We start from the raw sequence: 26,864 nt of genomic DNA on the forward strand, positions 1-26,864 counted from the left end.
TAACCCTTCAGCTTTGGACAATAAAACCCGACCGTGTAACGAAATATCTCTCAGCAAACAGAGGTTCAACTTCTTCTTTGTTTTCTCAATGATGGGGTCAAAGTTTAATTCACTCCTTTGTTTTTCATCCTTGCATATAACAATTCCAAGATAAGTAACCTTATCTTTAATTGGGATACCATATACGTCATGTAAAACACAATCCTTGAGTGGAAATAAGACTGACTTATTGATATTAATTTTCAAACCTGAAACTAAGGAAAAGTCTTCAATACAGGAAACTGCTTTAGAAACATCATTCCTGTCTCTCAAAAATATGGTGGCATCATCAGCCAGTTGACATAGTTTAAATTCATTGCAGTCAGGGGTACTTGGAGACGACAGTTAAACCGATGACGTGTTTCTGCGTCTGAGTTTAGCTAGCCAACGTCGCCATGACATCGCCTACAAACAAACGTTATCGGGGATTTCGATTGGAGAAGCAGTTTCTGCCTATCTTCATAGTGTGCAGTCTTTGTTAAAATTCTCTGACGATAGTCACTCACCCATTTTGCCTGGACGCTGAGGGCGGATGTAAACGACTACACAGAGCTATGAAAACTGCGGGCGTAAAAATGAGCTAATTAGTTATGTGGGCGTAACAGTTTGCTAATTAGTTAGCTTGACACGTTGCTTTTGATGGATTTTCGTTGAACTTGCTTTCTTCCTTGCCTTTAATTTTTTTCGCGAGCAAATGTAGCTTGCTAGCTAACGTTAGCCAGTAAGCTTATTTTTTATGTTTCCAGGTGACGAGCGACAAGACTCAGGTGAAGTGTATTGTTGTGAATTAACCGTCGTTCTGGATCATTCAAGACTTATTTTTATAAAATGTTTTGTAATGCAGCTAACTGCCATGTCTAACGTTGTTGTTGTTAGCTAGCTCGCTAACTTCATGACCGCTATGGCTTCAGCAGCTGGCGCATCTGGTTCCAAGGTGTAATGAATGACACAGCCGCGGGGGATAACGTGTTGCTTGGAGCGCGCTAGTTTGCCAGCGGAAACATATTTGAACTAACTAAGTTTTCATTGTGCGCGACCCTTGTGGTGCACATACGATGGCAGACAGCGCTCGAGCTAAGAATGATAATTCCATAATGGAAAGCCCACCCGTTAGCCCCTTGTCTGGGAGGGAAAAGCCTAAACAGTCCCCTGGCTCTCGCTCAAGGTACCAGGTCAGCGCACCCGGACACAGTTTTAGGAAAGTGACTCTCACCAAACCAACGTTCTGCCACAACTGCAGTGATTTCATATGGGGTCTTAACGGATTCATTTGTGAAGGTAGGTTGGTTTACATGAGAACGTGACGGTTGTTTTTGTTTCTTCACTTGACCAGACTATTTGAGTTGAAACAGCTCAACTGAAATGTCAGATGTATTTGACATTGGGGAAATCACTTTGAATTGTTGAATGGATGCACAAACGGAATCATTTTGAGCTTAAACAAAAGCTTATATGTCCTCAACTTTTCTAGATATTGTCATCATGTATATGTTCATAGAGCAGTACTCAGGGTGATGGCATGCTTGTGTGTATGCGAGAGGAGAAGGTGTGTGTGTGTGTGTGTGTGTGTGTGTGTGTGTGTGTGTGTGTGTGTGTGTGTGTGTGTGTGTGTGTGTGTGTGAGAAAAAAATGTGCCTTGGCTCTGTGTGTCCAATGAGTTTGTTTGTATGTGGAAAATCCCTGTGGCTTTTAGGGCTATGCCATCATCATGCACAGACTGACATTGTGATTCTATCAATTAATGTGAATTTAGTAAATTCCCTCTCTCTTCCTACATGATTTATCCATCATGGTTGACATCAGAAAATGTTGCTCCCTTGAAAAAGATTGAAAACGTGAATAGAACATGTAGTAAGCGAAGCTACCCCTCGTCAAGCACTAAAGCATATAGGAGCAGCACTGCACAACACAACAGAAGATGATGGATAACACACAGTGTTAACCATGCAGAGTGGAGAGGGGAGATTCAAAGCCTCTGTTGTGCAATCAGCTGCAGATATACTTTAACTGGTCGGCATGGCAACAGGGAACTGGATGCTGGAGAGCAGAGGCAGCATCTGTAAAAGCATATCACCCTAGACACAGCATAACACATGTATAATGGTGCTACATTTTAGACTAATGTGCCTACTTAAATGCAGTAACAGCCTATTTGTTAATGTGTCAAATTGATGCAAAACTATGCTAGACTAGTACCTGAAGTGTATACTGCATGTCGCCTCCATGAAATTGGATGCTTCTCATGAACTCTTGTTGTTAGACAGGTTGCCTTAGAGGGCAATGGATGCACAAGGACTAAAGCCTCCCTAGTTAGCTTGAGGTCGACTGCTTCTTTGTGATGAGCCTCTGCTCTATGTAATGCACTATGACTGAGTTTGAAGATACGTGGATCTATTAGGCCACTGTGAATGCTTATCAAATACCATAATGCATTATTGGATGAAAGGCAATGTTTCCCTTTAGGATTTATTTCAGCAGCGGTGGCAGGGGTGGTAAAAGGACATTCTATTCCAAAATACATAAACATTTAATTATGTTCTCTTCCTTTGAAACTCATCTGAAAATTGAGGACAGTTTAATTTATCTTGATCTCAATGACATCACCAGCCAATCCTATATTAACAAAACTTTTAGCTAGCATAACGTTACTGTATCTTAGCTAGCGGTGCACGGCTGCTAAAATAATATAGGGGAAACACTGAAAGGTGGCTCATAGACGATGTTACAACAAAATCTAATTACAAGAATATGAATGGGACTTTGGATAGCCTAGTTACTGATGCTCCTCGACTGACTGTTATTTGGTGTCTCCTCTCACTGCTAGTGTGTAACTTTATGTGCCATGAAAAGTGCCTGAAGATGGTGAGGACTGTGTGTTCATGCATGGCCCCAACACAGGTGCAGGTGAGTGACACTGACACCATAAAGTTACACTGCTCTGTTACTGCCTGTGATCTGATGGATGAGTGCATGCTCCTGTTGAGTGCATGCTCCTGTTGAGTGCATGCTCCTGTTGAGTGCATGCTCCTGTTGAGTGCATGCTCCTGTTGAGTGCATGCTCCTGTTGAGTGCATGCTCCTGTTGAGTGCATGCTCCTGTTGAGTGCATGCTCCTGTTGAGTGCATGCTCCTGTTGAGTGCATGCTCCTGTTGAGTGCACGCTGGCACGGCAATCCTCGTCATGGTCTTTTTGGTCATATTCCTTTTTTGTCCATTTGTGAACTCCAGGTCCCTGTCGCCCATTGCTTTGGTCCAGCAGGGCAGAAAAAGAGATTCTGCTGTGTGTGTCGAAAGCATCTGGAGGGAAACACTGCCGTTCGTTGTGAAGGTTGGTTTTTAAGAGCTTTCACAACATACAATGTACAACTTATGGCCAAAGTTTTGCAGGTTCACTTTGTAGAAGTGTACAGGTCATGATGTAACAAATGAGTGAAATCTAGCAAACTAAACCTCAGCGTATGTGTAGATGGGCTACATGACAAAGTAAATGCAGAAGTTTACACGCATAAAGTACATTCTATGTACATTCAAATTGTATTTCAACTTCCTTGGGGGAAATCTGATTGGGAGCCAGTCCATCAGTGGTAGTAGTGACTTTTACAGAAGTAACGTAATCATTGGTTCTGCTTTCAGTTTGTGAGCTGCATGCCCACTATGACTGTGCTACGTTCAGTTGTGGCGACTGCCGTCTCTGTCACCAGGATGGGAGTCAGGACTTTGTAAGTATCACAAGCCTTCTGTCTAAAAGGTGCATTCTGTTCACAATGTTCCCTTAGTTCCCCCAGTGGCATGTTAAGATACTATAAACTCATTAGGCCAAGAAGCAAAACAAAAGACAAGTGCACTTTTGAGCTAAAATGAAAGTCCAATGCAGCCATTCTTATCTCAATATCAAATCATTTCTGGGTAACAATTAAATACCGTACTGTGATTTATTTCTTTTTTCAATTCCAATGGTCAAAAAGAAGCTAAGAGCAATTTCTGAGCAAGATTTTTGCTAGGACTGTCTCGGAGTGGTCTGAGTGGGGAGGGGAAAGCTGAAAACTAGCTGACAGAGAGGTTTGGAACTCTCTTATTGGTCTAATAACTAATTTACTGTCTATTGATGTCACCAGGTAGGCCAAAACTCCATCCCACCAAAACAGGCTGAAATTTCAGGCAGTATTTCACAGTATTATTCCAACCTCATAGTGTGGAAATATATATAAAACACAGGAAAATCAAATTTTTTAATGCACTGGGCACTTACCACTTATCACCTGCCACTGTCAAGGGGGGAATCCTCCATAGAGAGTTCCATAGAGAGGCTTCGAGGGCCTGATTCTGAGCAATCACACTGGAACGACCTGAGAGAAATGACAGCCGTTCTGAGCAATACCAAATATGTTTGGAAGTTGGGTCCTTTTAGATTGACATAAAAGCACATCCAACAGGATAATACGTTTCTTCCTATGTTTTGACTGGTCTACTTTTTGCTTATTGTAACACATCTCTCTCGGTTGTCTTTTTTTGTTTTGTTTAATCCTCTTGGCCAAGGATATGTTCCCCCACCACTGGCGGGAGGGGAATATTCCTTCAGGTGCACGCTGTGAGGTCTGCCGGCACACCTGTAGCTCCTCAGACGTCCTGGCGGGGATGCGGTGTCAGTGGTGTGGTATTACGGTAAGACTCAAAACGAAAATAAAAGTACCGCCACAAAAAAACTACTGTAGCTAATAATGCCAGACAGCATGTTGCATGTGCTTGTTTTAACAGCGTTTGTGTCATACTTTGCAGACACACGCTGCCTGTTATCTCATCATGCCCCCAGAGTGCGGCCTGGGACGGCTACGCAACATGCTTCTTCACCCTGCTTGTGTGCGAATATGCTCGAGGAACTTTAGCAAGATGCACTGCTACCGCATCTCTGAGAGTTACCAGAATGAGCTGGGTAAGCTTGTGGTCTCCAACTTGTGGTCTCCAACATCCATTACCCCTCCCCCTACCCAAAGCCACATCCTCTCAGCAACTGTTTCACTCACAGAAATGTACATACAATAGAATATTAAATTGGACACAAAAAATATACACATTGGAAACTATACTGAACAAAAATATAACCGCAACATGTACACAGTTGGTCCCATGTTTCATGAGCTGAAATAAAAGATCCAAGAAATGTTCCATACGCACAACAATTTGTTTACATCCCTGTTAGTGAGCATTTCTCCTTTACCAAGATAATCAATCCACCTAACAGGTGTGGCATATCAAGAAGCTGATTAAACAGCATGATCATTACACAGGTGCACCTTGTGCTGGGGACAATAAAAGGCCAGTCTAAAATGTATAGTTTTGTCACACAACACAATGCCACAGATATTTTAAAAGAGTGCAACTGGCATGCTGACTGCAGGAATGTCCACCAGAGACGCTGGAGAAGTGTGCTCTTCACGGATGAATCCCCGGTATGGCGTTGTGTGGGCAAGCGGTTTTCTGATGTCAACGTTGTGAACAGAATGCCCCATGCTGGCTGTGCAGTTGTGGTATGGGCAGGCATAAGCTATGGACAGTGAACACAATGCCATTTTATCGATGGCAATTTGAATGCACAGAGACACCGTGACGAGATCCTGAGGCCCATTGTCGTGCCAATCATCCGCTGCAATCACCTCATGTTTCAGCATGATAATACACGGCCCCATGTCGCAAGGATCTGTACACAATTCCTGGAAGCTGAAAATGTCTCAGTTCTTCCATGGCCTGCATACTCACCAGACATGTCACCCATTGAGCATGTTTGGGATGCTGTGGATTAACGTGTACGACAGCATTTTCCAGTTCCCGCCAATATCCAGCAACTTCGCACAGCCACCGAAGAGGAGTGGGACAACATTCCACAGGCCACAATCAACAGCCTGATCAACTCTATACGAAGGAGATGTGTCACGCTGCATGAGGCAAATGGTGGTCACACCAGATACTGACTTGTTTTCTGATCCACTCACCAACACTTTTTTTTTTAAGGTACAGTTGAAGTCTGAAGGTTACATACACTTAGGTTGTAGTCATTAAAACTTGTTTTTCAACCACGCCACAAGTTTCTAGTTGACAAACTATAGTTTTGGCAAGTCGGTTAGGACATCTACTTTGTGCATGACACAAGTCATTTTTCCAACAATTGTTTACAGACAGATTATTTAACTTATAATTCACTGTATCACAATTCCAGTGGGTCAGAAGTTTACATACACTAAGTTGACTGTGCCTTTAAACAGCTTGGAAAATTGCAGAAAATGTCATGGCTTTAGAAGCTTCTGGTAGGCTAATTGACATCATTTGAGTCAATTGGAGGTGTACCTGTGGATGTATTCCAAGGGCTACCTTCAAACTCAGTGCCTCTTTGCTTGACATCACAGGAAAATCAAAAGAAATCAGCCAAGACCTCAGAAAAATAATTGTAGACCTCCACAAGTCTGGTTCATCTTTGGGAGCAATTTCCAAACGCCTGAAGGTACCACGTTCATCTGTACAAACAATAGTACGCAAGTATAAACACCATGGGACCACGCAGCTGTCATACCGCTCAGGAAGGAGACGAATTCTGTCTCCTAGAGATGAGCGTACTTTGGTGCAAAAAGTTCAAATCAATCCCAGAACAACAGCAAAGGACCTTGTGAAGATGCTGGAGGAAACAGGTACAAAACTATCTATATCCACAGTAAAACGAGTCGTATATTGACGTAGCCTGAAAGGCCACTCAGTAAGGAAGAAGCCACTGCTCCAAAACTGCCATTAAAAAAAAAGTCAGACTACAATCGTACTATGATCGTACCTTTTGGAGAAATGTTCTCTGGCCTGATGAAACAAAAATAGAACTGTTTGGCCATAATGACCATCGATATGTTTGGAGGAAAAAGGGGGAGGCTTGCAAGCTGAAGAACACCATTCCAACCGTGAAGGTCGGGGGTGGCAGCATCATGTTGTGGGGGTGCTTTGCTGCAGGAGGGACTGGTGCACTTCACAAAATAGATGGCATCATGAGGCAGGGAAAATTATGTGGATATTTTGAAGCAACATGTCAAGACATCAGTCAGGAAGTTAAAGCTTGGTCGCAAATGGGTCTTCCAAATGAACAATAACCCCAATACTTCCAAAGTTGTGGAAAAATGGCTTAAGGACAACACAGTCAAGGTATTGGAGTAGCCATCACAAAGCCCTGACCTCAATCCCATAGAAAATTTGTCGGCAGAACTGAAAAAGCGTGTGCGAGCAAGGAGGCCTACAAACCTGACTCAGTTACACCAGCTCTGTCAGGAGGAATGGGCCAAAATTCACCCAACTTATTGTGGAAGGCTACCGGAAATGTTTGACCCAAGTTAAACAATTTAAAGGCAGTGCTACCAAATACTAAATGAGTGTATGTAAACTTCTGACCAACTGGGAATGTGATGAAATAAATAAAAGCTGAAATAAATCATTATCTGTATTCCCAGTCATGTAACATCCATAGATTAGGGCCTAATGAACTTATTTCAATTGACTGATTTCCTTTTATGAACTATTACTCAGTAATATTTTTGAAATTGTTGAATGCTGCGTTTATAATTTGGTTCAGTGTAAATCAAGAAAATTAGTTTCCATTATGATAATGTAAGACATAGGCCTAATTCATTCACCGCTAACTCCACACAGTCAACTTTGCACTCCCTTGGTAAGCATTCGTACTTGGGCACCTAGGGTGCCAGGAATGAGAGGTGCTTGGAGCAAGTGTCAACATGTTGGTCACTTGTTCTAGGTCAGGCAAGATGAGTCACAAGCCATTTGTCAAACAAGATGAGCAATGGTAAAACTGTGTTTGGCTTTAACCTGAAATGGAAAAAAAGCATCCATTCTTCAGCAGACTGTTTGCACACAGAAGTGAAACAATGTGAAGTATGTGGGAAAAACCTGTAGCAAATGCAACGTTCATTCCATTTCATCATTGTTTGCCTTCACGTACCTATAACTTGAACTTTGCTTCATCAGATAACTTGGAAGATGCTGACAGACCTACAAAGGAGAGCCAGCTGGCAACCACACCAGATTCAGGTAGGTACAGGATGAGTTGTCACACTGTATTTAGCCAAGCATGTCCCCATTGAAGCCACATGTAAACATATGATTATTCCCATGTTTCAGCTAGAAAAAAGATTCCCTAACGTTTCTGGTTTAAAGTTATTTTAAAATGCTTTAGCTCTGCTATATAGAGGATGACACTAAGCTAACAGTAGTCCTACTGCTCCTGATGTTCTGCAGCATTTGCTAATGCTTAGTTATCAAATCCAAGTCTACCCTAATCCTAATCATACAAATCCATAGAATTGACCACGTTGGTCTAAATATTTTTTTGTGTGCCAAACTGCAGGGAAGCAGGTTCTCAAGGTGTTTGATGGGGATGATGCAGTCAAGCGCAGCCACTTCCGTTTGGTCTCCATTCCTCGGATAACTAAGAATGTGGAAGTCGTGGTGAGATTCTCCCCATTCCCTAAAAACAGATTGACACTAGATGAATTAAGTGCTTCATTGTTTTAAGTGCATTCATTTCTGTTACCACAACTCCTAGTACTACCACTGTAATACTGATCTAATATTGTTGAACTACTACTGCAACAACCGGTACTAATAATATGTATACTATCATCACCAATACTACCACACTACTATCACTAGTAACATCAATAATGATGATAATAAAAATGGATTAGGTTGTTCAAAACTAAGGCCAACCCTCCTGGAGAGCAGGCTTTGGCTCCAGCCCTGCTCTAACACACCTCATTCATCTAATCAAGGGTCTGACATGCAGCTGATCAGTAGAATCAGGCCAGGTGTGTTTCTAAGAGCAGGGATAGAGTAAAAGCCTGCACATCCAATAGGTCTCTCCAGGAGGAGGGTCACCAGTCCCTGATCTAATCGTTGTCTGCAGGAGTCAGCGTTAAGGGCCTTTTACATCCCAGATGACCCCCTGGAATATGAGCTCCAAGACAACGGACAGCAGGCTCTAGTCGACGACGACGTCCTCAACCATAACGGCAGCCCCGATAACAAGGCCATCTTTAAGGAGAATGTGCCCGAGGCGTGGCTCCTAAGGGCCAAACCTCAGGAAACCGAGGTCCTCAAGATCTATGCCGACTGGCTCAAGTGAGTAATGTATAGGGAAACTGCTCAGTTATGGCGCAAACTAATGGTGCATGGGTCAGCTGTTTGTTCACCCGCCTGTAGTTGCTATTAACTCATCCGCAACCGGAAAACCATATGTGATAAAGGGAAAATCTGAGGCCTGCACTAATATACGCTAATATATAATATATGCGCTAATATAGAAAATGCGCTGTAGGTTAGTCAAAGACGGCGGAACGATTTTGCCTGATTTTAGATATGTTTCTGCTTATAATTTCCAACGTTTTGGTAAGCTATTTGTTCGTCAACTTGTCTATAATTAGATACAAGCAGCTTCTGTCATTATATGGAAAATCCAGAGACACCTGAAACCCCACCTCTTTAAGGAATACCTGGGATAGGATGAAGTAATCCTTCTACCCCCCCCAAAAAAAAAAAAGATATAGAGGTACTATTGTAAAGTGGTTGTTCCACTGGATATCATAAGTTGAATGCACCAATTGGTAAGTGGCTCTGAATAAGAGCGTCTGCTAAATGACATGAATGTAATATGTTGCCCTAGAAGACTAAATAAACCCTTGCTCACCAGAATGTCATAAATCAATAGAATGAATGCTTCAATCTATACTGAACAAAAATATAAACACAATATGCAACAGTTCCAAAGATTTTACTGAGTTACAGGTCATATGAGGAAATTAGTCAATTGAAATAAATTCATTAGGCCCTAATCTATGGATTTCACATGACTGGGAATACAAATACCTTAAAAAAATGGGCCTCACAATGGGCCTCGGGATCTCTTCACGGTATTTTTGTGCATTCAAATTGCGGTTGATAAAATGAAATTGTGTTCGTTGTCCGTAGCTTATTCCTGCCCATACCACAACCCCACCGCCACCATGGGGCACTCTGTTCACAACCTTGACATTAGCAAACCGCTCACCCACACGACGCCATACACATGGTCTGCGGTTGTGAGGCCGATTGGATGTACTGCCAAATTCTCTAAAACAAAGTTGTAGGCGGCTTATCATAGAGAAATTCAATTATTTGGCAACAGCTCTGGTGAACATTCTTGCAGTCAGCATGCCAATTGCACGCATTGTGTTGTGTGACAAAACTGCACATTTTAGAGTGGCCTTTTGTCCCCAGCACAAGGTGCACCTGTGTAATGATCATGTTGTTTAATCAGCTTCTTGATATGTCATATCTGTCAGGTGGATGTATTATCTTGGCAGGGGAAAGGGGAAATGCTCACTAACAGGGATGCAAACAAATCATTTTTTTCATCTTCTTTCACGGAGCAAAGACCTTTAGGGACAGGAGAGAAAATGCAAAAACAAAACTGAAAAGATTTTCTGTGCAAAATTTCCAAATGACATCAGTTTGACCGGTTGTAAGGAAATGGAAAGCTGTGAAAACGACCCAACATGTTTCTGATAAGATTTCAGTTCGGCTTGGATGCATATTTTATGTGGTTGAAATACTGTCAGCTTTTATGATTCTGGTAAAGATAGCACTTCTACAGACGGTATCTAACTGCGCCATCGCATTCTCTCAAGATGCTGAAATAAATAAATCATATTTCTTCACTCCTGTTCCCGAGTCAAAATTTTGCCTACATTTAGTGTATCATTTTACTGCAAGAAATGATTAATTCTGCGGGAGTTAATATTAAGGCTATGTGAGAGGTTATAGACCTACAGTTTCCATGTAACCCATCTGAACAGTAGGCTACAGTTCCCTTGACCTGCCATAGGCCTATTTGAAGTCCCCGTCTTGTGGCTGTCGAATTTGTGTAGCGCCTCACAATCATCACACATAACATAGCCGGCCCGTACTGCTATAATTCTATTTTCCCACTTCACAAAATCTTTCCCAAACATTACTTTTCTGGCCCTCCCTCTTTAGTTTCAACTCTCCATGTTGCAGCTTTTCTCTTGTATTAAACTGTGACATTGTCCTTTTTGCTTCCGTGGATTGACGTTAACCTTTTCTGCCCATTCCCAAAAGCATTTGGTGATTGGTGTGTAGGCTGTTTGGCGCATGTGCACTTAGATCTTAAGGCTTAGGCTTACGCACTAAATACCAGATAGCCTAAAATAATTCAAGAAAAACCTCAATGTAGCTATAGATGTAATTGCACAAGAATTATAAATGTATGGATTTTTTAATGTATTGTTTTCTTTATTCAACGCGCCTGCCAACCACCCGCCCTTCATCCACACAATATTTAATGAACCTAAACCCGTCCGCCCAGCTGATACAACCACATCACTAGCGCAAATCTCAAATGCGCCAATGAATTAATCTCAAAGGACTCATTAGGCATCAGAAAATGCTTTGGTCAAAAGAGCGTTGCGCCAGTAATGCAAAGGTCGCTGGTTCGAATCCCCGAGCCGACTAGGTGACAGTTGCCCTCATACCATACCTTTTGATATCTACCATCGCTACTGCCTGGGTCTGTTTGCAGGGTTATTGTGGCGTACATATCCATCTCCAAGAACAGCACTGTGGATTCTGTCATTAAGGAGGTCCTCACTCAACTGGGAAAACAGGTACAGGTTACCAGCAGGTCACCAACATAACACAACCACTCGATCTTAAATACAACTTGGCACAAGTATTGTATGGGCGGCAGGTAGCCTAGCGGTTAAGAGCGTTGGGCCAGTAACTCGCTGGTTTGAATCCCTGAGCCGACTAGGTGAAAAATCTCTTGATGTGCCCTTGAGCAAAGCACTTAACCCGAATTGCTCCTGTAAAACACTCTGGATTAAAGCGTCTGCTATATGCCTAATATGTAAATGTATTGTACCCGGAAGTTTCAATTAATGGTTGAACTATTGCTCTGACTATAATATGTATCTGTTAATGACAATACTAGTTCAATACTCTTGTTTGGTGATGCTCTTTTCTCCAGGATGAAGACCCATCAAGCTTAATCTTGTGGAGGTTTACATGGGCAGTAAGCAAGGTAAGGAAATAAGAAACAGGAATATGTCTGACCTATACGTCAACGCTGGCCTCTTCCATAAAATAAGAAGTCTCTTTGTTTATATGCCTTCATTACTGTATCTTGTCAAAGTTCACTGATGGTGTGTGTTCTTTCTCCACATCCCAGTTCAGAGACAAGTGCTGACAGGCCACGAGCTGCTGCTGGACAAACTGCAGGAGATCAGGAAGGTATAGTATGAGGAACTTCAAGCTGATATTCAAGTTTATGGGTAATTGTGTGTGTGTGTGTGTGTGTGTGTGTGTTTTTTTATAGCTGTGTCTTTTTTTGTTTCTGACAGATCTCCCTAAGGCAGATGAACCAGACCCGTTTCTACATAGTGGAGAGCAGGAACAGGGTTGTGCAGGTCAACCTGCTGCTAGAGGGACTGCCTGTACAGCTGAGCAAGGAGGAATATGCAGACCTGCTACAGGAGCACTTGGCTATCAAGAGTGAGTCTACACACATCGGATCACGATTTCGCTCCTTTGCAAGACATAAAACGGACAGAATCCCACAGGGTTCAGTGCTGTCCCCCTTTCGTTTCACTTTACCACAGAGATCCTCCTGAACGTTTTCCTTGAAATGGATTATAGTTGATTTAAATGTTACTTAACTTGTTAACTGACTAGATGCGAATCTGCTCTCCTCCATAGGTCACTTGGTCACCATCACACATGTTTACGGGAACCAAGGTGGGTACGTCGCCATGGAAACAGCCAGTGGAGCACCCCTCTCCCTTCTCCACCCCCCCTCCATCTCATCCCTCTCTAATCCTGCTGTCCGCTCCCTAAATATCACACTCTCTTCTCCCCACAATCCCTCCATAAGCCCTCATTCCACATCATCCCCAGACGGCCTGTTCTGGGCTGTGTCTCTGCTTGACACTGCTCAAGTCGCTGCTCTTTTGCCGCAGGCCACTGCAGCAGGTTCCTGCCCCATTCAGTGTTACATAAGTCCCTTTCTTACAGACTGTGAGAGCCCTGCTGCTGCTGTCACTGCCCAAGAGCTAAATGGTCCATTTATATCAAGCCTGCTGTATGGCCCACAGCCATTTATCTTATGTCTTTATTATAATAAGCGATTTCTATGCGGAGCAGTTTTAGTGCATTACATACAAAGTGGTAAATGTCATCATAACATTGAATGTGGGAGTTCATCGATTCTGAGGTTTGCCTGTCTATCTGTGTGCGTTGAAGGTGCAGTGGTGTTGCAGATATCGTGTTTCTCTGAGGCTGAGAGGATCTACATGTTAGCCAAAGACACGTCTGTCAGCAACCAGCAGCTCACCTCTCTTGTCCTACCAGAGATCATGGTAATGCTACGTCAATGTGACGTAAACAAACCCAGATCCCAGTTGAATGTGTAATTTACGTGAACTGAACCTTTTTAAAGAAGCTGGCTTGCTTTACTCCATTGACATTGCTGTTGTTGTAACTCCCCTGCAGCACAACAAGTTACCTAAAGATGACTCGCCCCTACTGGTGTTTGTCAACCCCAAGAGCGGCGAGCTGAAGGGCAGAGAGCTCCTCTATGGTTTCCGGAAGCTTCTGAACCCCCACCAAGTGTTTGACATGACCAATGGGGGACCATTGTCTGGGTGAGACAAATGGTGGTTATCCTCATTCAGCAGTGTGATGTCACAGCTGTTGTGTTTGTAGATGGGGGGGGTCTGTGTTGTGCAATGTTTATTTTCCACAAGATCTTTGGAAATAGTTTTGTCTATCATGTATATTTGTGAGCCATGACACGGACACAGAGAAATGTCAACCAGTGAATATATGATTGACTATAATATGTATACAGTTGAAGTTGGAAGTTTACATACACCTTAGCCAAATACATTTAAACTCAGTTTTTCACAATTCCTGACATTTTAATCCTAGTAAAAATTCCCTGTCTTAGGTCAGTTAGGACCACCACTTTATTTTAAGTTTTAACTTTGGTCAAAGGTTTCGGGTAGTCTTCCACAAGCTTCCCACGATGAGTTGGGTGAAATTTGGCCCATTCCTCCTGACAGAGCTAGTGTAACTGAGTCCGGTTTGTAGGCCTCCATGCTCGCACACACTTTTTCAATTCTGCCCACAAATTTTCTATAGGATTGAGGTCAGGGCTTTGTGATGGCCACTCCAATACCTTGACTGTGTTGTCCTTAAGCCATTTTGCCACAACTTTGGAAGTATGCTTGGGGTTATTGTCCATTTGGAAGACCCATTTGCTACCAAGCTTTAACTTCCTGACTGATGTCTTGAGATGTTGCTTCAATATATCCACCTAATTGTCCTTCCTCATGATGCCATCTATTTTGTGAAGTGCACCAGTCCCCCCTACAGCAAAGTACCCCCACAACATGATGCTGCGACCCCCGTGCTTCACGGTTGGGATGGTGTTCTTTGGCTCCCCCTTTTTCCTCCAAACATAACGATTATGGCCAAACAGTTCTATTTTTGTTTCATCAGACCAGAGAACATTTCTCCAAAAAGTACTATCTTTTTCCCCATGTGCAGTTGCAAACCATAGTCTGGCTTTTTTATGGCGGTTTTGGAGCAGTGGCTTCGTCCTTGCTGAGCGGCCTTTCAGGTTATGTCGATATAGGACTCGTTTCACTGTGGATATATGTATACTTTTGTACCTGTTTCCTCCAGCGTCTTCACAAGGTCCTTTGCTGTTGTTCTGGGATTGATTTGCACTTTTCGCACCAAAGTACGTTCATCTCTAGGAGACAGAACGCGTCTCCTTCCAGAGCGGTATGGCGGCTGCGTGGTTCGATGGTGTTCATACTTGCGTACTATTGTTTGTACAGATGAACGTGGTACCGTCAGGCATTTGGAAATTGCTCCCAAGGATGAACTAGACTTGTGGAGGTCTACATTTTTTTTTCTTCTGAGGTCTTGGCTGATTTCTTTTGATTTTCCCATGATGTCAAGGAAAGAGGAACTGAGTTTGAAGGTAGGCCTTGAAATACATCCACAGGTACACCTCCAATTGACTCAAATGATGTCAATTAGCCTATCAGAAGCTTCTAAAGCCATGACATTTTCTGGAATTTTCCAAGCTGTTTAAAGGCACAGTCAACTTAGTGTATGTAAACTTCTGACCCACTGGAATTGTGATGCAGTGAATTATAAGTGAAATAATCTGTCTGTAAACAATTGTTGGAAAAATTACTTGTCATGCACAAAGTAGATGTCCAAACCGACTTGCCAAAACTTAAGTTTGTAACAAGAAATTTGTGGAGTGGTTGAAAAACGAGTTTTAATGACTCCAACCTAAGTGTATGTAAACTTCCGACTTCAACTGTGTATATGTGAGTATACGAAACATTAGGAACACCATCCTAATATTGAGTTGGCCCTCTCCACCTAATCTCTTATGTTTTTCTTTTCTTATATCCTCCAGACTCCACACGTTTAGGGAGGTGCCCCGCTTCCGGGTGCTGGTGTGTGGGGGAGATGGCACAGTGGGCTGGGTCCTGGGAGTCTTGGAGGCCATCAGACACAAGCTGGTCTGTCCCGAGCCCCCCGTCGGCATCGTCCCACTCGGCACAGGTGAGCGGGACCCCTGAGGACACACCCTTCTCTTCTAATTGCTGTAGTGTGCATAGGTTAGCTTCAATCAGCTTCAATCAGTAGTTATTTGACAATATTCCAACCCCTAATGCCTCCCATCAGGTAACGACCTGGCGCGGATCCTGCGCTGGGGGGCGGGCTACAGCGGAGAGGACCCCTACCACATCCTGGTATCTGTGGATGAGGCGGAGGAGGTGCAGATAGACCGTTGGACTATTCTGCTGGATGCACAGGAGATCACAGATGACGGCAAGGAGAACGGCTTCCTGGAACCACCAAAGGTCCAATCAGAATAATGCAGATATGATTCATGTTTTTGCAATTGTAGTTTTTATTGTTTACTTTCTCAATATAACAATGCACACAAAACAATAACTTGATAAACATGAATAGATATAGAAATATATTATTTATGTTATAACTATTGCCATTGTTATAACTACATTACCATTTTAATCGATGCATGGGTGTACTTTTTGGCGTGGCTGTTAAACTGGTGGTCTCCCTTGTTGCAGATAGTGCAGATGAACAACTATTTTGGGCTGGGCATCGATGCTGAAGTCAGTCTGGACTTCCACCATGCCCGTCAAGAGGAACCAGGGAAGTTCAACAGCAGGTAGGAGACCACCTCCAGTGAGAATTGCTTTAAAATATCCCCAAAAAAGGAATATCTCCATAACTACTTATCTTTGTTGTCTGTGTAGGTTTCACAACAAAGGTGTGTACCTGAAGGCGGGTCTGCAGAAGCTGAGTCACACACGGAACCTTCACAAGGACCTCAAACTACAGGTGGACAAGCAAGACATAGAACTGCCCAGCATAGAAGGCCTCATCTTCCTAAACATCCCCAGGTAGGAAATACACACAAACGGCTAAAGGTGTGAGTGGCTGACAATCAGACACTCATGACGCATGATGATCACTTTAAGATGCATGCTCCTAAACAAGAATGGCCTCGCACACTGGCTTATACACACTGGCCCCTGACTCACTCACACCTTCAGTACATATTGATCTGAAACACAGCACTTACAACTGTGTGTGTGTGTGTGTGTGTGTGTGTATATGTGTGTAGCTGGGGCTCTGGGGCAGACCTGTGGGGATCAGAGGGTGACTCGCGCTACGGGAAACCTCGCATTGACGATGGCATGCTGGAGGTGGTGGGGGTGACTGGGGTGGTACACATGGTGAGTTAATCACCCACTACAAGTATTTCCTTACTCTGTTGAGTATGTCCTGTTGCTACAAAGAAGCGATCGGAGCTAAAAAATGATCCCAGTGATCCAAAATGTTTTATCCAGATCAAAATGTAAATGACTCTCATTGATACAGTGCATTTGGGAAGTATTCAGACCCCTTGACTTTTTTCACTTTTTGTTACTTTACAGCCTTATTCTAAAATTAATTAAATATAGATTAAGAATAAGGACATAACGTAACAAAATATGGAAAAAGTCAAGGGGTCTGAATACTTTCCGAATGCACTGTATGTAGTGTATGTACACTCACCGGACAGTTTATTAGGTACACCAGCCCGTTCACAAAAATGGATCGCTCCTACAGACAGTGAGTCACGTGGCCGTGGCTTGCTATATAAAGCAGGCAGACGGGCATCGAGGCATTGTTAGTTTGATTTGAACATTAGAATGGGCTAAATGAGGTGCCAGGCACGCCGGATCCAGTAGCTCAGGAACGTCCGCCCTCCTGGCCTTTTCACACACATTGTCTCGGGTTTACAGAGAAGGGTGCGACAAACAAAAAAACATCCAGTAAGCGGCAGTCCTGTGTGCGAAATGAGAGCAGTCGAAGGAGAATGGAAAGAATCGTGCAAGCCAACGGAATGTGTTGTGTTGTCCAGGGCCAGGTGCAGAGCGGCATGCGCTCTGGGATCCGTCTCGCCCAGGGTAACTACGTGCGTATCACAGTGACCAAGCCCATCCCTGTGCAGGTGGATGGAGAGCCCTGGATCCAGGCCCCTGGGCATATCATCATATCTGCAGCAGGCCCAAAAGTAACAGTTTTTTGTTACTATAATGGGACAAATATTTACAATTTCACTGTGGTATCCTTCACTATGGTTGCAAACCTCCCATACCTATCTATAAAGTCAACAGCTATTAAGTAATTGTGTCCTTGTTGCTGTGTTCAGGTGCGGATGCTGAGGAAGTCCAAACACAAGCAGAAGAAGCAGTCTGCCAGCCTAAAAGAGGGGCTATCCGAAAGCCCTTCGTCTAGCGATGGGGGACAATGAGGTCCCCCCCAAACATCTGCTCCTTGGTGTCTCCGTGAGAGCATGATGGTCTGTTGCCTGCTCTAAACAGCTGTGGCCTGTGTGCCCAATAGGTTCTCAGATGGTTTGTGTAGTTAGCACTTATAGCAGTCACTCCCATTATCATCTTACTGCTTATCAATTTCACCGTTGTTGGGTTCGGTTTGCCCCTGTTAGGATCCTTCAGATTAGCTTCTTGTCTAATTCGTTGGTTTATTTTTTGTTTAACATTCCATCAGAGATGTTAAGGCCTGGTATTTTATGAGCGACATACATAGTACCACTATAAAATTGTTACCATCTGGTACTTAAAAATGATTCAATAATACATTTTGAAACAAGTAGTACTAAGTAGAATTTGGTACCAAGTAGTTACAATGAATCAATAAGATACCGAGATGCACTAATATATATATATATATATATATATACATACATACATACATACATACATACATACATACATACATACATACATACACAAAAGTTTGTGGACACCCCTTCAAATGAGTGGATTCGGCTATTTCAGCCACACCCGTTTCTGATAGATGTATAAAATCGAGCACACCGCCATGCAATCTCCATAGACAAACATTGGCAGTAGAATGGCCTTCCTGAAGAGCTCAGTGACTTTCATCATAGGATGCCACCTTTCCAACAAGTCAGTTTGTCAAATTTCTGCCCTGCTAGAGCTTCCCCGGTCAACTGTAAGTGCTGTTATTGTGAAGTGGAAACACCTAGGAGCAACGGCTTAGCCGCAAACTGGTAGGCCACAGAATGGGACCGCTGAGGTGTGTAGCTGGTAAAAATCGTCTGTCCTCTGTTGCAACACTCACTACAGAGTTTCCGAACTGCCTCTGGAAGCAACGTCAGCACAAGAACTGTTCGTTGGGAGCTTCATGAAATAGGTTTCCATCGCCGAGCAGCTTCATTACAAGCCTAAGATCACCATGCGCAACGCCAAGTGTCGGCTGGAGTGGAAACCCATTGGACTCTGGAGCACTTGAAACATGTTCTCTGGAGTGATGAATCACGCTTCACTATCAGGCAGCCTGACGGACTAATCTGGGTATGGCGGATGCCAGGAGAACGCTACCTGCCCTTATAATGGTCTGGGGCTGTTTTTCATGGTTCAGGCTAGCCCCCCCCCCTCGACGAGCAGGTGTCCACATACTTTTGGTCATGTAGTGTATTTATAAGATGTAATTACACTGCTACCATGTAAAATCAAAGTAAATACCAGACTGTAAAATAAAGTGTAATTGTTGCTTTTTCGAAGTTCAGACATCAAGCTGCTTCAGAGTCCTCTGTGTCAAATACTGGATTAAAATGTCAAATAGTCCAGACACTTGTGCTTGGTTTTACAAAGTACTAATGTAAAAAAATATATATATAAAAAAAATGTAATACTTGCTTATGGCAAAATTCTTACGAAATTAGTTTAGAGGAAAAGAAAACTGATTACGTCTAAAACCACACAGTGGCCATTCAATAACAATTTTATGAAGTTAATGTGAGACATTATTTCAAGTGGAGGCTTACGACAGTCTCGGAAATATGCACAGCCGCACACATAAACACACTAACATCTTAATATTCCGTTTGTAGCTAAGTACCTCATATTTTAGTACCTCAACCTATCTCTGTAGCAGTCGCCCTCACTGCAGAATATGTGTTTACCAACACTTAATGCCTCACAAAGGTATTCCAAACATAAGTATCATTGGGAGACGGGAAAGTTGTCGAGGAAGCTGTAGGTAGGAAGTTTGAATGGAATCATGACTTAAACATTGCACTCCATACGTTGTCTTACAGTATCTCTGTTGCTGCTCATTTTTTATAGTTGATTGAATGAATGCAGGGAGGAGACCACTAGCCAATCCTAAACATGCATTATAAACTGGAGGCTTGTATTGGATTTCTCCAGTCATTTGGTTTGCCTAGAGATCATGTTTCATCCATTGTAGAGAGTACGCCTGAGTACCTGTTCTCTTGTTGTCAGCACTTCGTCCACATTCCTGATGATGTAGAATTTACAAGAAAATGCAATCATGAAAAGACTCCATAATATGAAAGAAGATGTCTTTTTATTTTTTTACATCCCAGCACGTGATGTAGCTGGAAGAGTATTTGATCGATTGTGTTATTTTTTTTATTTTTATTGAAGTTGTATGTAAGTTGACTCACTTTTGTGGCTTGGTGCTAGTGTGTAGCAAAACGTTTGAATCATTCACCCCACCAGCAGCTTCCGGGCCCTATTCAATCAAAGCTGATAAGCGGGTGTCAGGGTTGAGTCTGAATCTGCAGTCCTTTTATACAGTGTGAAAGCATTTGAATTGACATGCAGTTGATGTTCTTGATTTTGACTACAGAAAATCAAATGTGCATTGACTGCTAACTGGGCTTGAATGAATAGGGTCCTAGACTGTTAGGTTATCATGGCCCTTTAGACACACTCACTGTGGTGATTTCACCTGTGGTTCCTCATTGGCTGTGTTCCAATTCTCTCAATGGCTTCCTTTCCTTGTCTCCTCTCCTTCCTGACCACTAGTAAATGAAATGATTGGATAGGTATTCACTATATACAGTACCATACTTTCACCATTCAAGTCAAGAGATGTATGACAAGTTAATGAACCCATATAAGACTGAGGGGACACAGCTTTTGTGTTGTGAAATGCATGTACTGTCAACACCATGTGTACAGAAGTCACATGGGTAAACATTGAGTTTTTATATTGTCCATGTTTATTCCATTTAGAGGCAGAAAGTGTTTATGCATGTACAGTATGTAGAGGTAAGTATTGTGTTTCAGATCAATCTGTATCTTTGGTATCTGTCTTTGGTGTCGATGGTCAGCTCTGTTCTGCAGTGCCCATTGGAAAAGACACTATTTTAGAATAATTGCTGTGAGGCTGTAGTCACAACATAACTACATCCCCTAAAGCAATCTACACCAATGATGGCGATAGTCCAATATGTTTGCCCCTTTAACCCGTTTCATAAGTCTGAAGAATGTCCACACCAAGGGATGATTTGAAAAGACATGGGAGAAGTGATGACTGATTGCTGGTAAATGCATTGGAACACAGTTTGATCAGGGTTTTCAATGTGTCTACCCACAAAAGTGCCATTTATAGTTTTTATTTTTTTCATTTCTCCTCAATGTTGCTGCGTTGAAAACTGCGTAACAGCGTTGATGTCAATGCCCAAGGTAGTATTTTTTTTTTGTGTTGAATGTCGCTTATGTGTGTCTCGTCGTAAGTTTACAGCTTCTGCGTAAATTGTGCCTGTGCGATGAACCTTCAGGCCAAAGTGTCGTTCTGTGGCGTCATTAGGCCTAAACTCCACGTTGTGCCTCATTGAAGTGCTTCTAGAACCTTGGTGGTATTACCTGTGTGTCAAAATGTTTAACATGATATGTGGTCCACTCCTGCTGGTGCAGTGACATGAATATCTTAATCTCTGCATTTGTAGACCATTTTGAGCTAATGTGACTTACGTTGTCAATTCTGTATTTGTATTTTGTTTTCCTAATAGAAGGTATTTTGTTTTTTTACTAAGTCTTAACTTCCATTAACTGTTAAAATGAATAAATATATGTATATTTTTGCAGACAAAAGCTGTTTTTAATTTTAACTGTAAATTGCAGTAAGTGTATTGTTTTACAGATGCTTTTAGGTGACAAGATTGTTTACTGTTAATGTTGAAATAACTAAATAAAAAAATGTTCAAAAACTAAAGATATATGAAAAGATACTGTGTCCATTTAAAATAAAAAAAATGGGACATCTTAGGTAGATGTTACATGAATTATTATTGTGGTTGTGTGTCATGTCTGTGGCTGATAATACAAGGCAAAAACTGGTAGGACATTTTTACGGTACTGAAATCACCAGGTATTTTACTTTCATTAAGTAAAGCATCATTTGGTACAAGATGATAGCACATTTAATGGCCCAGTGCTGTCAAAATTCTTTTTTTTTTTTTGTGTTATTTCCTGATAGTTGTTGATTGAAAATACAATTTACACAGGACCTTTTAATCAGGAGGTTTTGCATGGGTGACGTTTTGGCTTGCCTGGTGACATCCCCAGGCGGTTATAAGTTAATAGACCAATAACAGAGTTCCAAATCTCTCTGCCAACAACCTCCTTGTTTTCAGGTTATACACTAATTGTACAAAACATTAGGAACACAGGCTCTTCATTACATAGACTGTCTAGGACTAGGTGAATCCAGGTAAAAGCATCTTATCCCTTATTGATGTCACTTGTTTAACAAATCCACTTCAATCAGTGTAGATGAAGCACAGGAGACAGGTTAAATAATGATTTTTAATCCTTGAGACATGGATTGCGTCTGTGTGCCATTCAGAGGGTGAATGGACAAGACAAAAGATTTAAGTGCCTTGAACTGGGTATGGCAGTAGGTGCCAGGCGCACTGGTTTGTGTGTGTCAAGAACTGCAACGCTGCTGGGTTTCACGTTCAACAGTGTCCCATGTGTATCAAGATTGGTCAACCAACCAAAGGACATCCAGCCCACTTGACACAACTGTGGGAAGCATTGGAGTCAACATGGGCAAGCATCCTGTGGAACACTTTCGACACCTTGTAGAGTCCATGCTCTGACGAATTGAGGCTGTTCTGAGGGAAAGGGGGGGGCAACTCAATATTAGGAAGGTGTTCCTAATGTTTTGTACACTGTATATCCCTCCCATTAGGTTCCTCACTCCGACCACTACCAGACAGTAAAATTCATGATTGAGAAATAGTTTTTTGCTAAAAAGCAAATTTTTTGTTGCTTTTTGACAATTTTAATGTTAAACTATTACATGAATGCAATTTATTTTTATTTAACCTTTATTTAACTAGGCAAGTCAGTTAAGAACAAATTCTTATGTACAATGGTGGCCTACCCCGGCCAAACCCGGACGAAGCTGGGCCAATTGTGCGCCGCCCTATGGGACTTCCAATCACAGCCGGATGTGAAACTTAATTAAGGTACACACACTACTGTAGCTACTTAATTGTTACCCAGAAAGTATTTGATATTTAGATTTTAAAAAAGCTGGACTGGGCCAGAAAGTGACTGCATTTTTCTTTGTCCTGTTGCCCGGGCCAGAGAAGAGGCGAAGCGAGAGAATTTACTCTGCCCAAAATCTATCCATGTGAGATAAGCCTTTTTTGTATGGAGGTATATGAGACGGTGTTGCATTACATGAGACTTATTTGATCGAATATAAGTTTTGTAATGTTTAGACTGTTACAAATGTTCTGATAGAAGTGGATGCATGTGGCATTCCGGCAACTGAGAAAAACTACTTAGTTGAGATTGTTGTTCACTAACCTAACATAGTAGGCATAAATGAACACCTGAAACTAGATTCCCTACCCTACTAGTGATGGGCATTCCGATTGTTTTCGGTGAGCCGGCTCATTTGGCTCAGTTCAAGTAAAAAAGCAGTCTCATTTGGCTCCCAAACGGCTCTTCGTTCAAAATGCTTAAAAATCTACCTAGAACCATGAATAAATAACTAAACCATAAATCTCCAATGTAAAGCACAGAAGGTAGGATATTATGTCAGATTGTGAAATGCGCATTCAAATACATGTTTACCTGGCTAAATATTAGATGGACTAAAGTCTTTTTTAATGCACTGAAAAAAAATCAGCGTGGACTTACATTTTTTATTTAACCTTTATTTAACTAGGCAAGCCAGTTAAGAACACTTTTATTTACAACGATGGCCTACCAAAAGGCAAAAGGCCTCCTGTGGGGATGGGGCTGGGAATAAAAATAAATTAAATAAAAATAGTGGACAAAACACACATCACGACAAGAGACAACACAACACTACATAAAGAGAGACATAAGATGACAACATAGCATGGCAGCAACACATGACAACACAACAACAACACAACATGGTGCAGTACAAAACAGGGTACAAACATTGTTGGGCACAAACAGTACAAAGGGCAAGTAGGTAGAGACAACAATACATCATGCAAAGCAGCCACAACTGTCAGTAAGAGTGTCCATGATTGAGTCTTTGAATGAAGAGATTGTGATAAAACTGTCCAATTTGAGTGTTTGTTGCAGCTCATTCCAGTCGCTAGATGTAGCGAACTGAACAGACGAGCGACCCAGGGATGTGTTTGCTTTGGGGACCTTTGACATTATGTGACTGGCAGAACGGGTGTTGTATGTGGAGGATGAGGGCTGCAGTAGATATCTCAGATAGGGGGGAGTGAGGCCTAAGAGGGTTTAATAAATAAGCAACAACCAGTGGGTCTTGCGACAGGTATACAGAGATGACCAGTTTACAGAAGAGTGCAGTGATGTGTCCTATAAAGAGCATTGGTGGCAAATCTGATGGCCGAATGGTAAAGAACATCTAGCCATTCGAGAGCACCCTTACCTGCCGTTCTATAAATTACGTCCCCATAAACTAGCATGGGTAGGATGGTCATCTGAATTAGGGTTAGTTTGGCAGCTGGGGTGAAAGAGGAGTGATTACGATAGAGGAAACCAAGTCTAGATTTAACTTTAGTCTGCAGCTTTGATATGTGCTGAGAAAAGGACAGTGTACCGTCTAGCCATACTCCTAAGTACTTGTATGAGGTGACTACCTCAAGCTCTAAACCCTCAGAGGTAGTAATCACACCTGTGGGGAGAGGGGCATTCTTCTTACCAAACCACATGACCTTTGTTTTGGAGGTGTTCAGAACAAGGTTAAGGGCAGAGAAAGCTTGTTGGACACTAAGAAAGCTTTGTTGTAGAGCGTTTAACACAAAGTCCGGGGAGGGGCCAGCTGAGTATAAGACTGTATCATCTGCATATACATGGATGAGAGAGCTTCCTACTGCCTGAACTGTTGTTGATGTAAATTGAGAAGAGCGTGGGGCCTAGGATTGAGCCTCGGGGTACACCCTTGGTGACAGGCAGTGGCTGAGACAGCAGATGTTCTGACTTTTATACACTGCACTCTTGAGACAGGTAGTTAGCAAACCAGGCCAAAGACCCCTCAGAGACGCCAATACTTCTTAGCCGGCCAACAAGAATGGAATGGTCTACTGTATCAAAAGCTTTGGCTAAGTCAATAAAAATAGCAGCACAACATTGATTAGAATCAAGGGCAATGGTGACATCATTGAGGACCTTTAAGGTTGCAGTGACACATCCATAACCTGAGCGGAAACCAGATTGCATACCAGAGAGTATACTATATACATCAAGAAAGCCAGTCAGTTGATTATTGACAAGTTTTTCCAACACTTTTGATAAACAGGGCAAAACAGAAATAGGCCTATAACAGTTAGGATCAGCTTGATCTCCCCCTTTAAATAAAGGACTAACCATGGCAGCCTACCTTGCAATGGGAACCTCCTCAGAGGAGACAGGTTAAAATGGTCAGAGATAGGCTTGGCGATGATATGGGCAGCAACCTTAAAGAAGAAAAGGTCTAAACCATCTGACCCAGATGTTTTTTTTTTGGTCAAGTTTAACGTGATCTGCCCATCATTTATTGTTTCTGCAGTGAGGATTCACCCTTTTTAGATCATTTATTGTGTAACTTATCTGCAGACAAACGTTATTGCAGTAATAGAGGTATACAAATCCGGGCGCCAAATAAACGGCTCTTCTACCGATGCAATTCGGTTCACCAAAAAGAGCCGATCGTTCGCGAACGACCCACTACATACTGGTCTTGACGAGAAGTAAAACAAACTTTTGAGGCAGGTTATTTTCTGCACTGTGGAGGAGTTACAATGCAGCGTCGCCTTGTTAAAAGCTTAAATTGCGTCAGGTTGTTGGGGGGGGGGGCTCTAACAAAGACCCTTATAACTAAACCAAGATAGACCAATGCCTCTCGTTTCCAACGTGAACAAATGAGTCATAGTGTGCAGAACAAGCTAGGAGTTGGGCAAAGCCAAGCACGAGCTAGCGACATCCTATTGGCGCGTTCTAGCAGACATCTGCACATTTTACGTTAGGGAACGCCTCCTCTGTGAAGTGCGCGTGTGCAATAACTCAATTCGCCTTTGCAGTCCTTCTAAACAACGATATATATTTTTTATATTAATTGTTTTACTTTTGTAAAGGGTAAAGTCCACCAAACTTAGTCGACTCTGTTCATAACCGATGGTTTTGCGAACAGAACTGCATTAAGATAAAATGTTTAATTGATGAGAAAATGTGCAGAATGTCGGCTAAAATCCATCTCTTTCCATCTTCTCCCACTGCCGGCCAATGGGCTTCCTCTCACTACCATATAGTTAATGGAAACACTAAGCGGATGCTTCATATCCGGTGAAATATCCATCTCATTGTTCTATATGTGGCTCGGCCATGGGAGAGGGTAGTTATTTTACCCTCTCATTGGCTAGAATGGTCGCACCTGATCTCGCCTCAGTCATTGAGTAGATAGATGTATTTCTATTGTTAGAGCGGCCACTCGGCTATCTTGTCAATATAATTGATCATCTTTGCCTGGGTGTTTGTTGCCTTAGGAGGCCTAGTTGTGAGGAAACATATCCCAGCTTTGGCCACCTGGGGGCAGGTACTGCAAAGACCTTCACAAGCCTACGTCACTGGGAATTTCCAGTGGGGAAGTGAAGTTTCTGAACAACTGTACAAGTCGATTTTGCTAGCTAGCACTGTCATATTTCCTCGTTAACTGAAGCAAAATTATTAACCTAGACGTGTTGTATAATATGAACGTTTGACGATAGATACGGTTAGATTCGGTCAAATCAGTTCACCTAAGCATGGCGCAATAATGTGCAAAACTCGACTCATCTGATGTGGATGTAGGAATCGCATGTGACATAGGTAAGCTTTGGCTACA

The 26,864-nt window shown here is 42.4% G+C and overlaps 2 protein-coding genes across 3 annotated transcripts in view; both read left to right on the forward strand.

Moving 5' to 3' along the window:
- Positions 1–380: 380 nt before the first annotated feature.
- On the forward strand, positions 381–18,490 carry LOC106604767 (diacylglycerol kinase theta). The gene is made up of 23 exons (XM_045718142.1): positions 381–1,317; positions 2,864–2,943; positions 3,267–3,366; positions 3,672–3,757; positions 4,575–4,700; positions 4,815–4,968; positions 8,046–8,108; positions 8,425–8,525; positions 8,983–9,197; positions 11,653–11,754; positions 12,107–12,153; positions 12,301–12,362; positions 12,473–12,623; positions 12,828–12,866; positions 13,371–13,486; positions 13,620–13,771; positions 15,571–15,719; positions 15,843–16,021; positions 16,256–16,356; positions 16,445–16,591; positions 16,816–16,927; positions 17,599–17,751; positions 17,890–18,490. Exons 1-23 carry the CDS (start codon positions 1,095–1,097, stop codon positions 17,989–17,991), a joined length of 2,760 nt encoding a protein of 919 aa, XP_045574098.1. The 5' UTR covers positions 381–1,094; the 3' UTR covers positions 17,992–18,490.
- Positions 18,491–26,567: 8,077 nt separating this feature from the next.
- Positions 26,568–26,864, forward strand: part of LOC106604768 (nuclear factor NF-kappa-B p105 subunit) — a 36,157-nt gene continuing 35,860 nt past the window's right edge. Inside the window, exon 1 of one of the 2 annotated variants that reach the window (XM_014199785.2) lies at positions 26,568–26,848. The gene's annotated coding sequence lies outside the window, so the exon portion shown is untranslated. The remainder of the gene's footprint in view (positions 26,849–26,864) is intronic. The other variant, XM_014199784.2, reaches the window with a different exon arrangement.

The sequence above is a fragment of the Salmo salar genome, chromosome ssa05 (genome assembly GCF_905237065.1).
Source record: "Salmo salar chromosome ssa05, Ssal_v3.1, whole genome shotgun sequence".
NCBI lineage: Eukaryota > Metazoa > Chordata > Actinopteri > Salmoniformes > Salmonidae > Salmo > Salmo salar.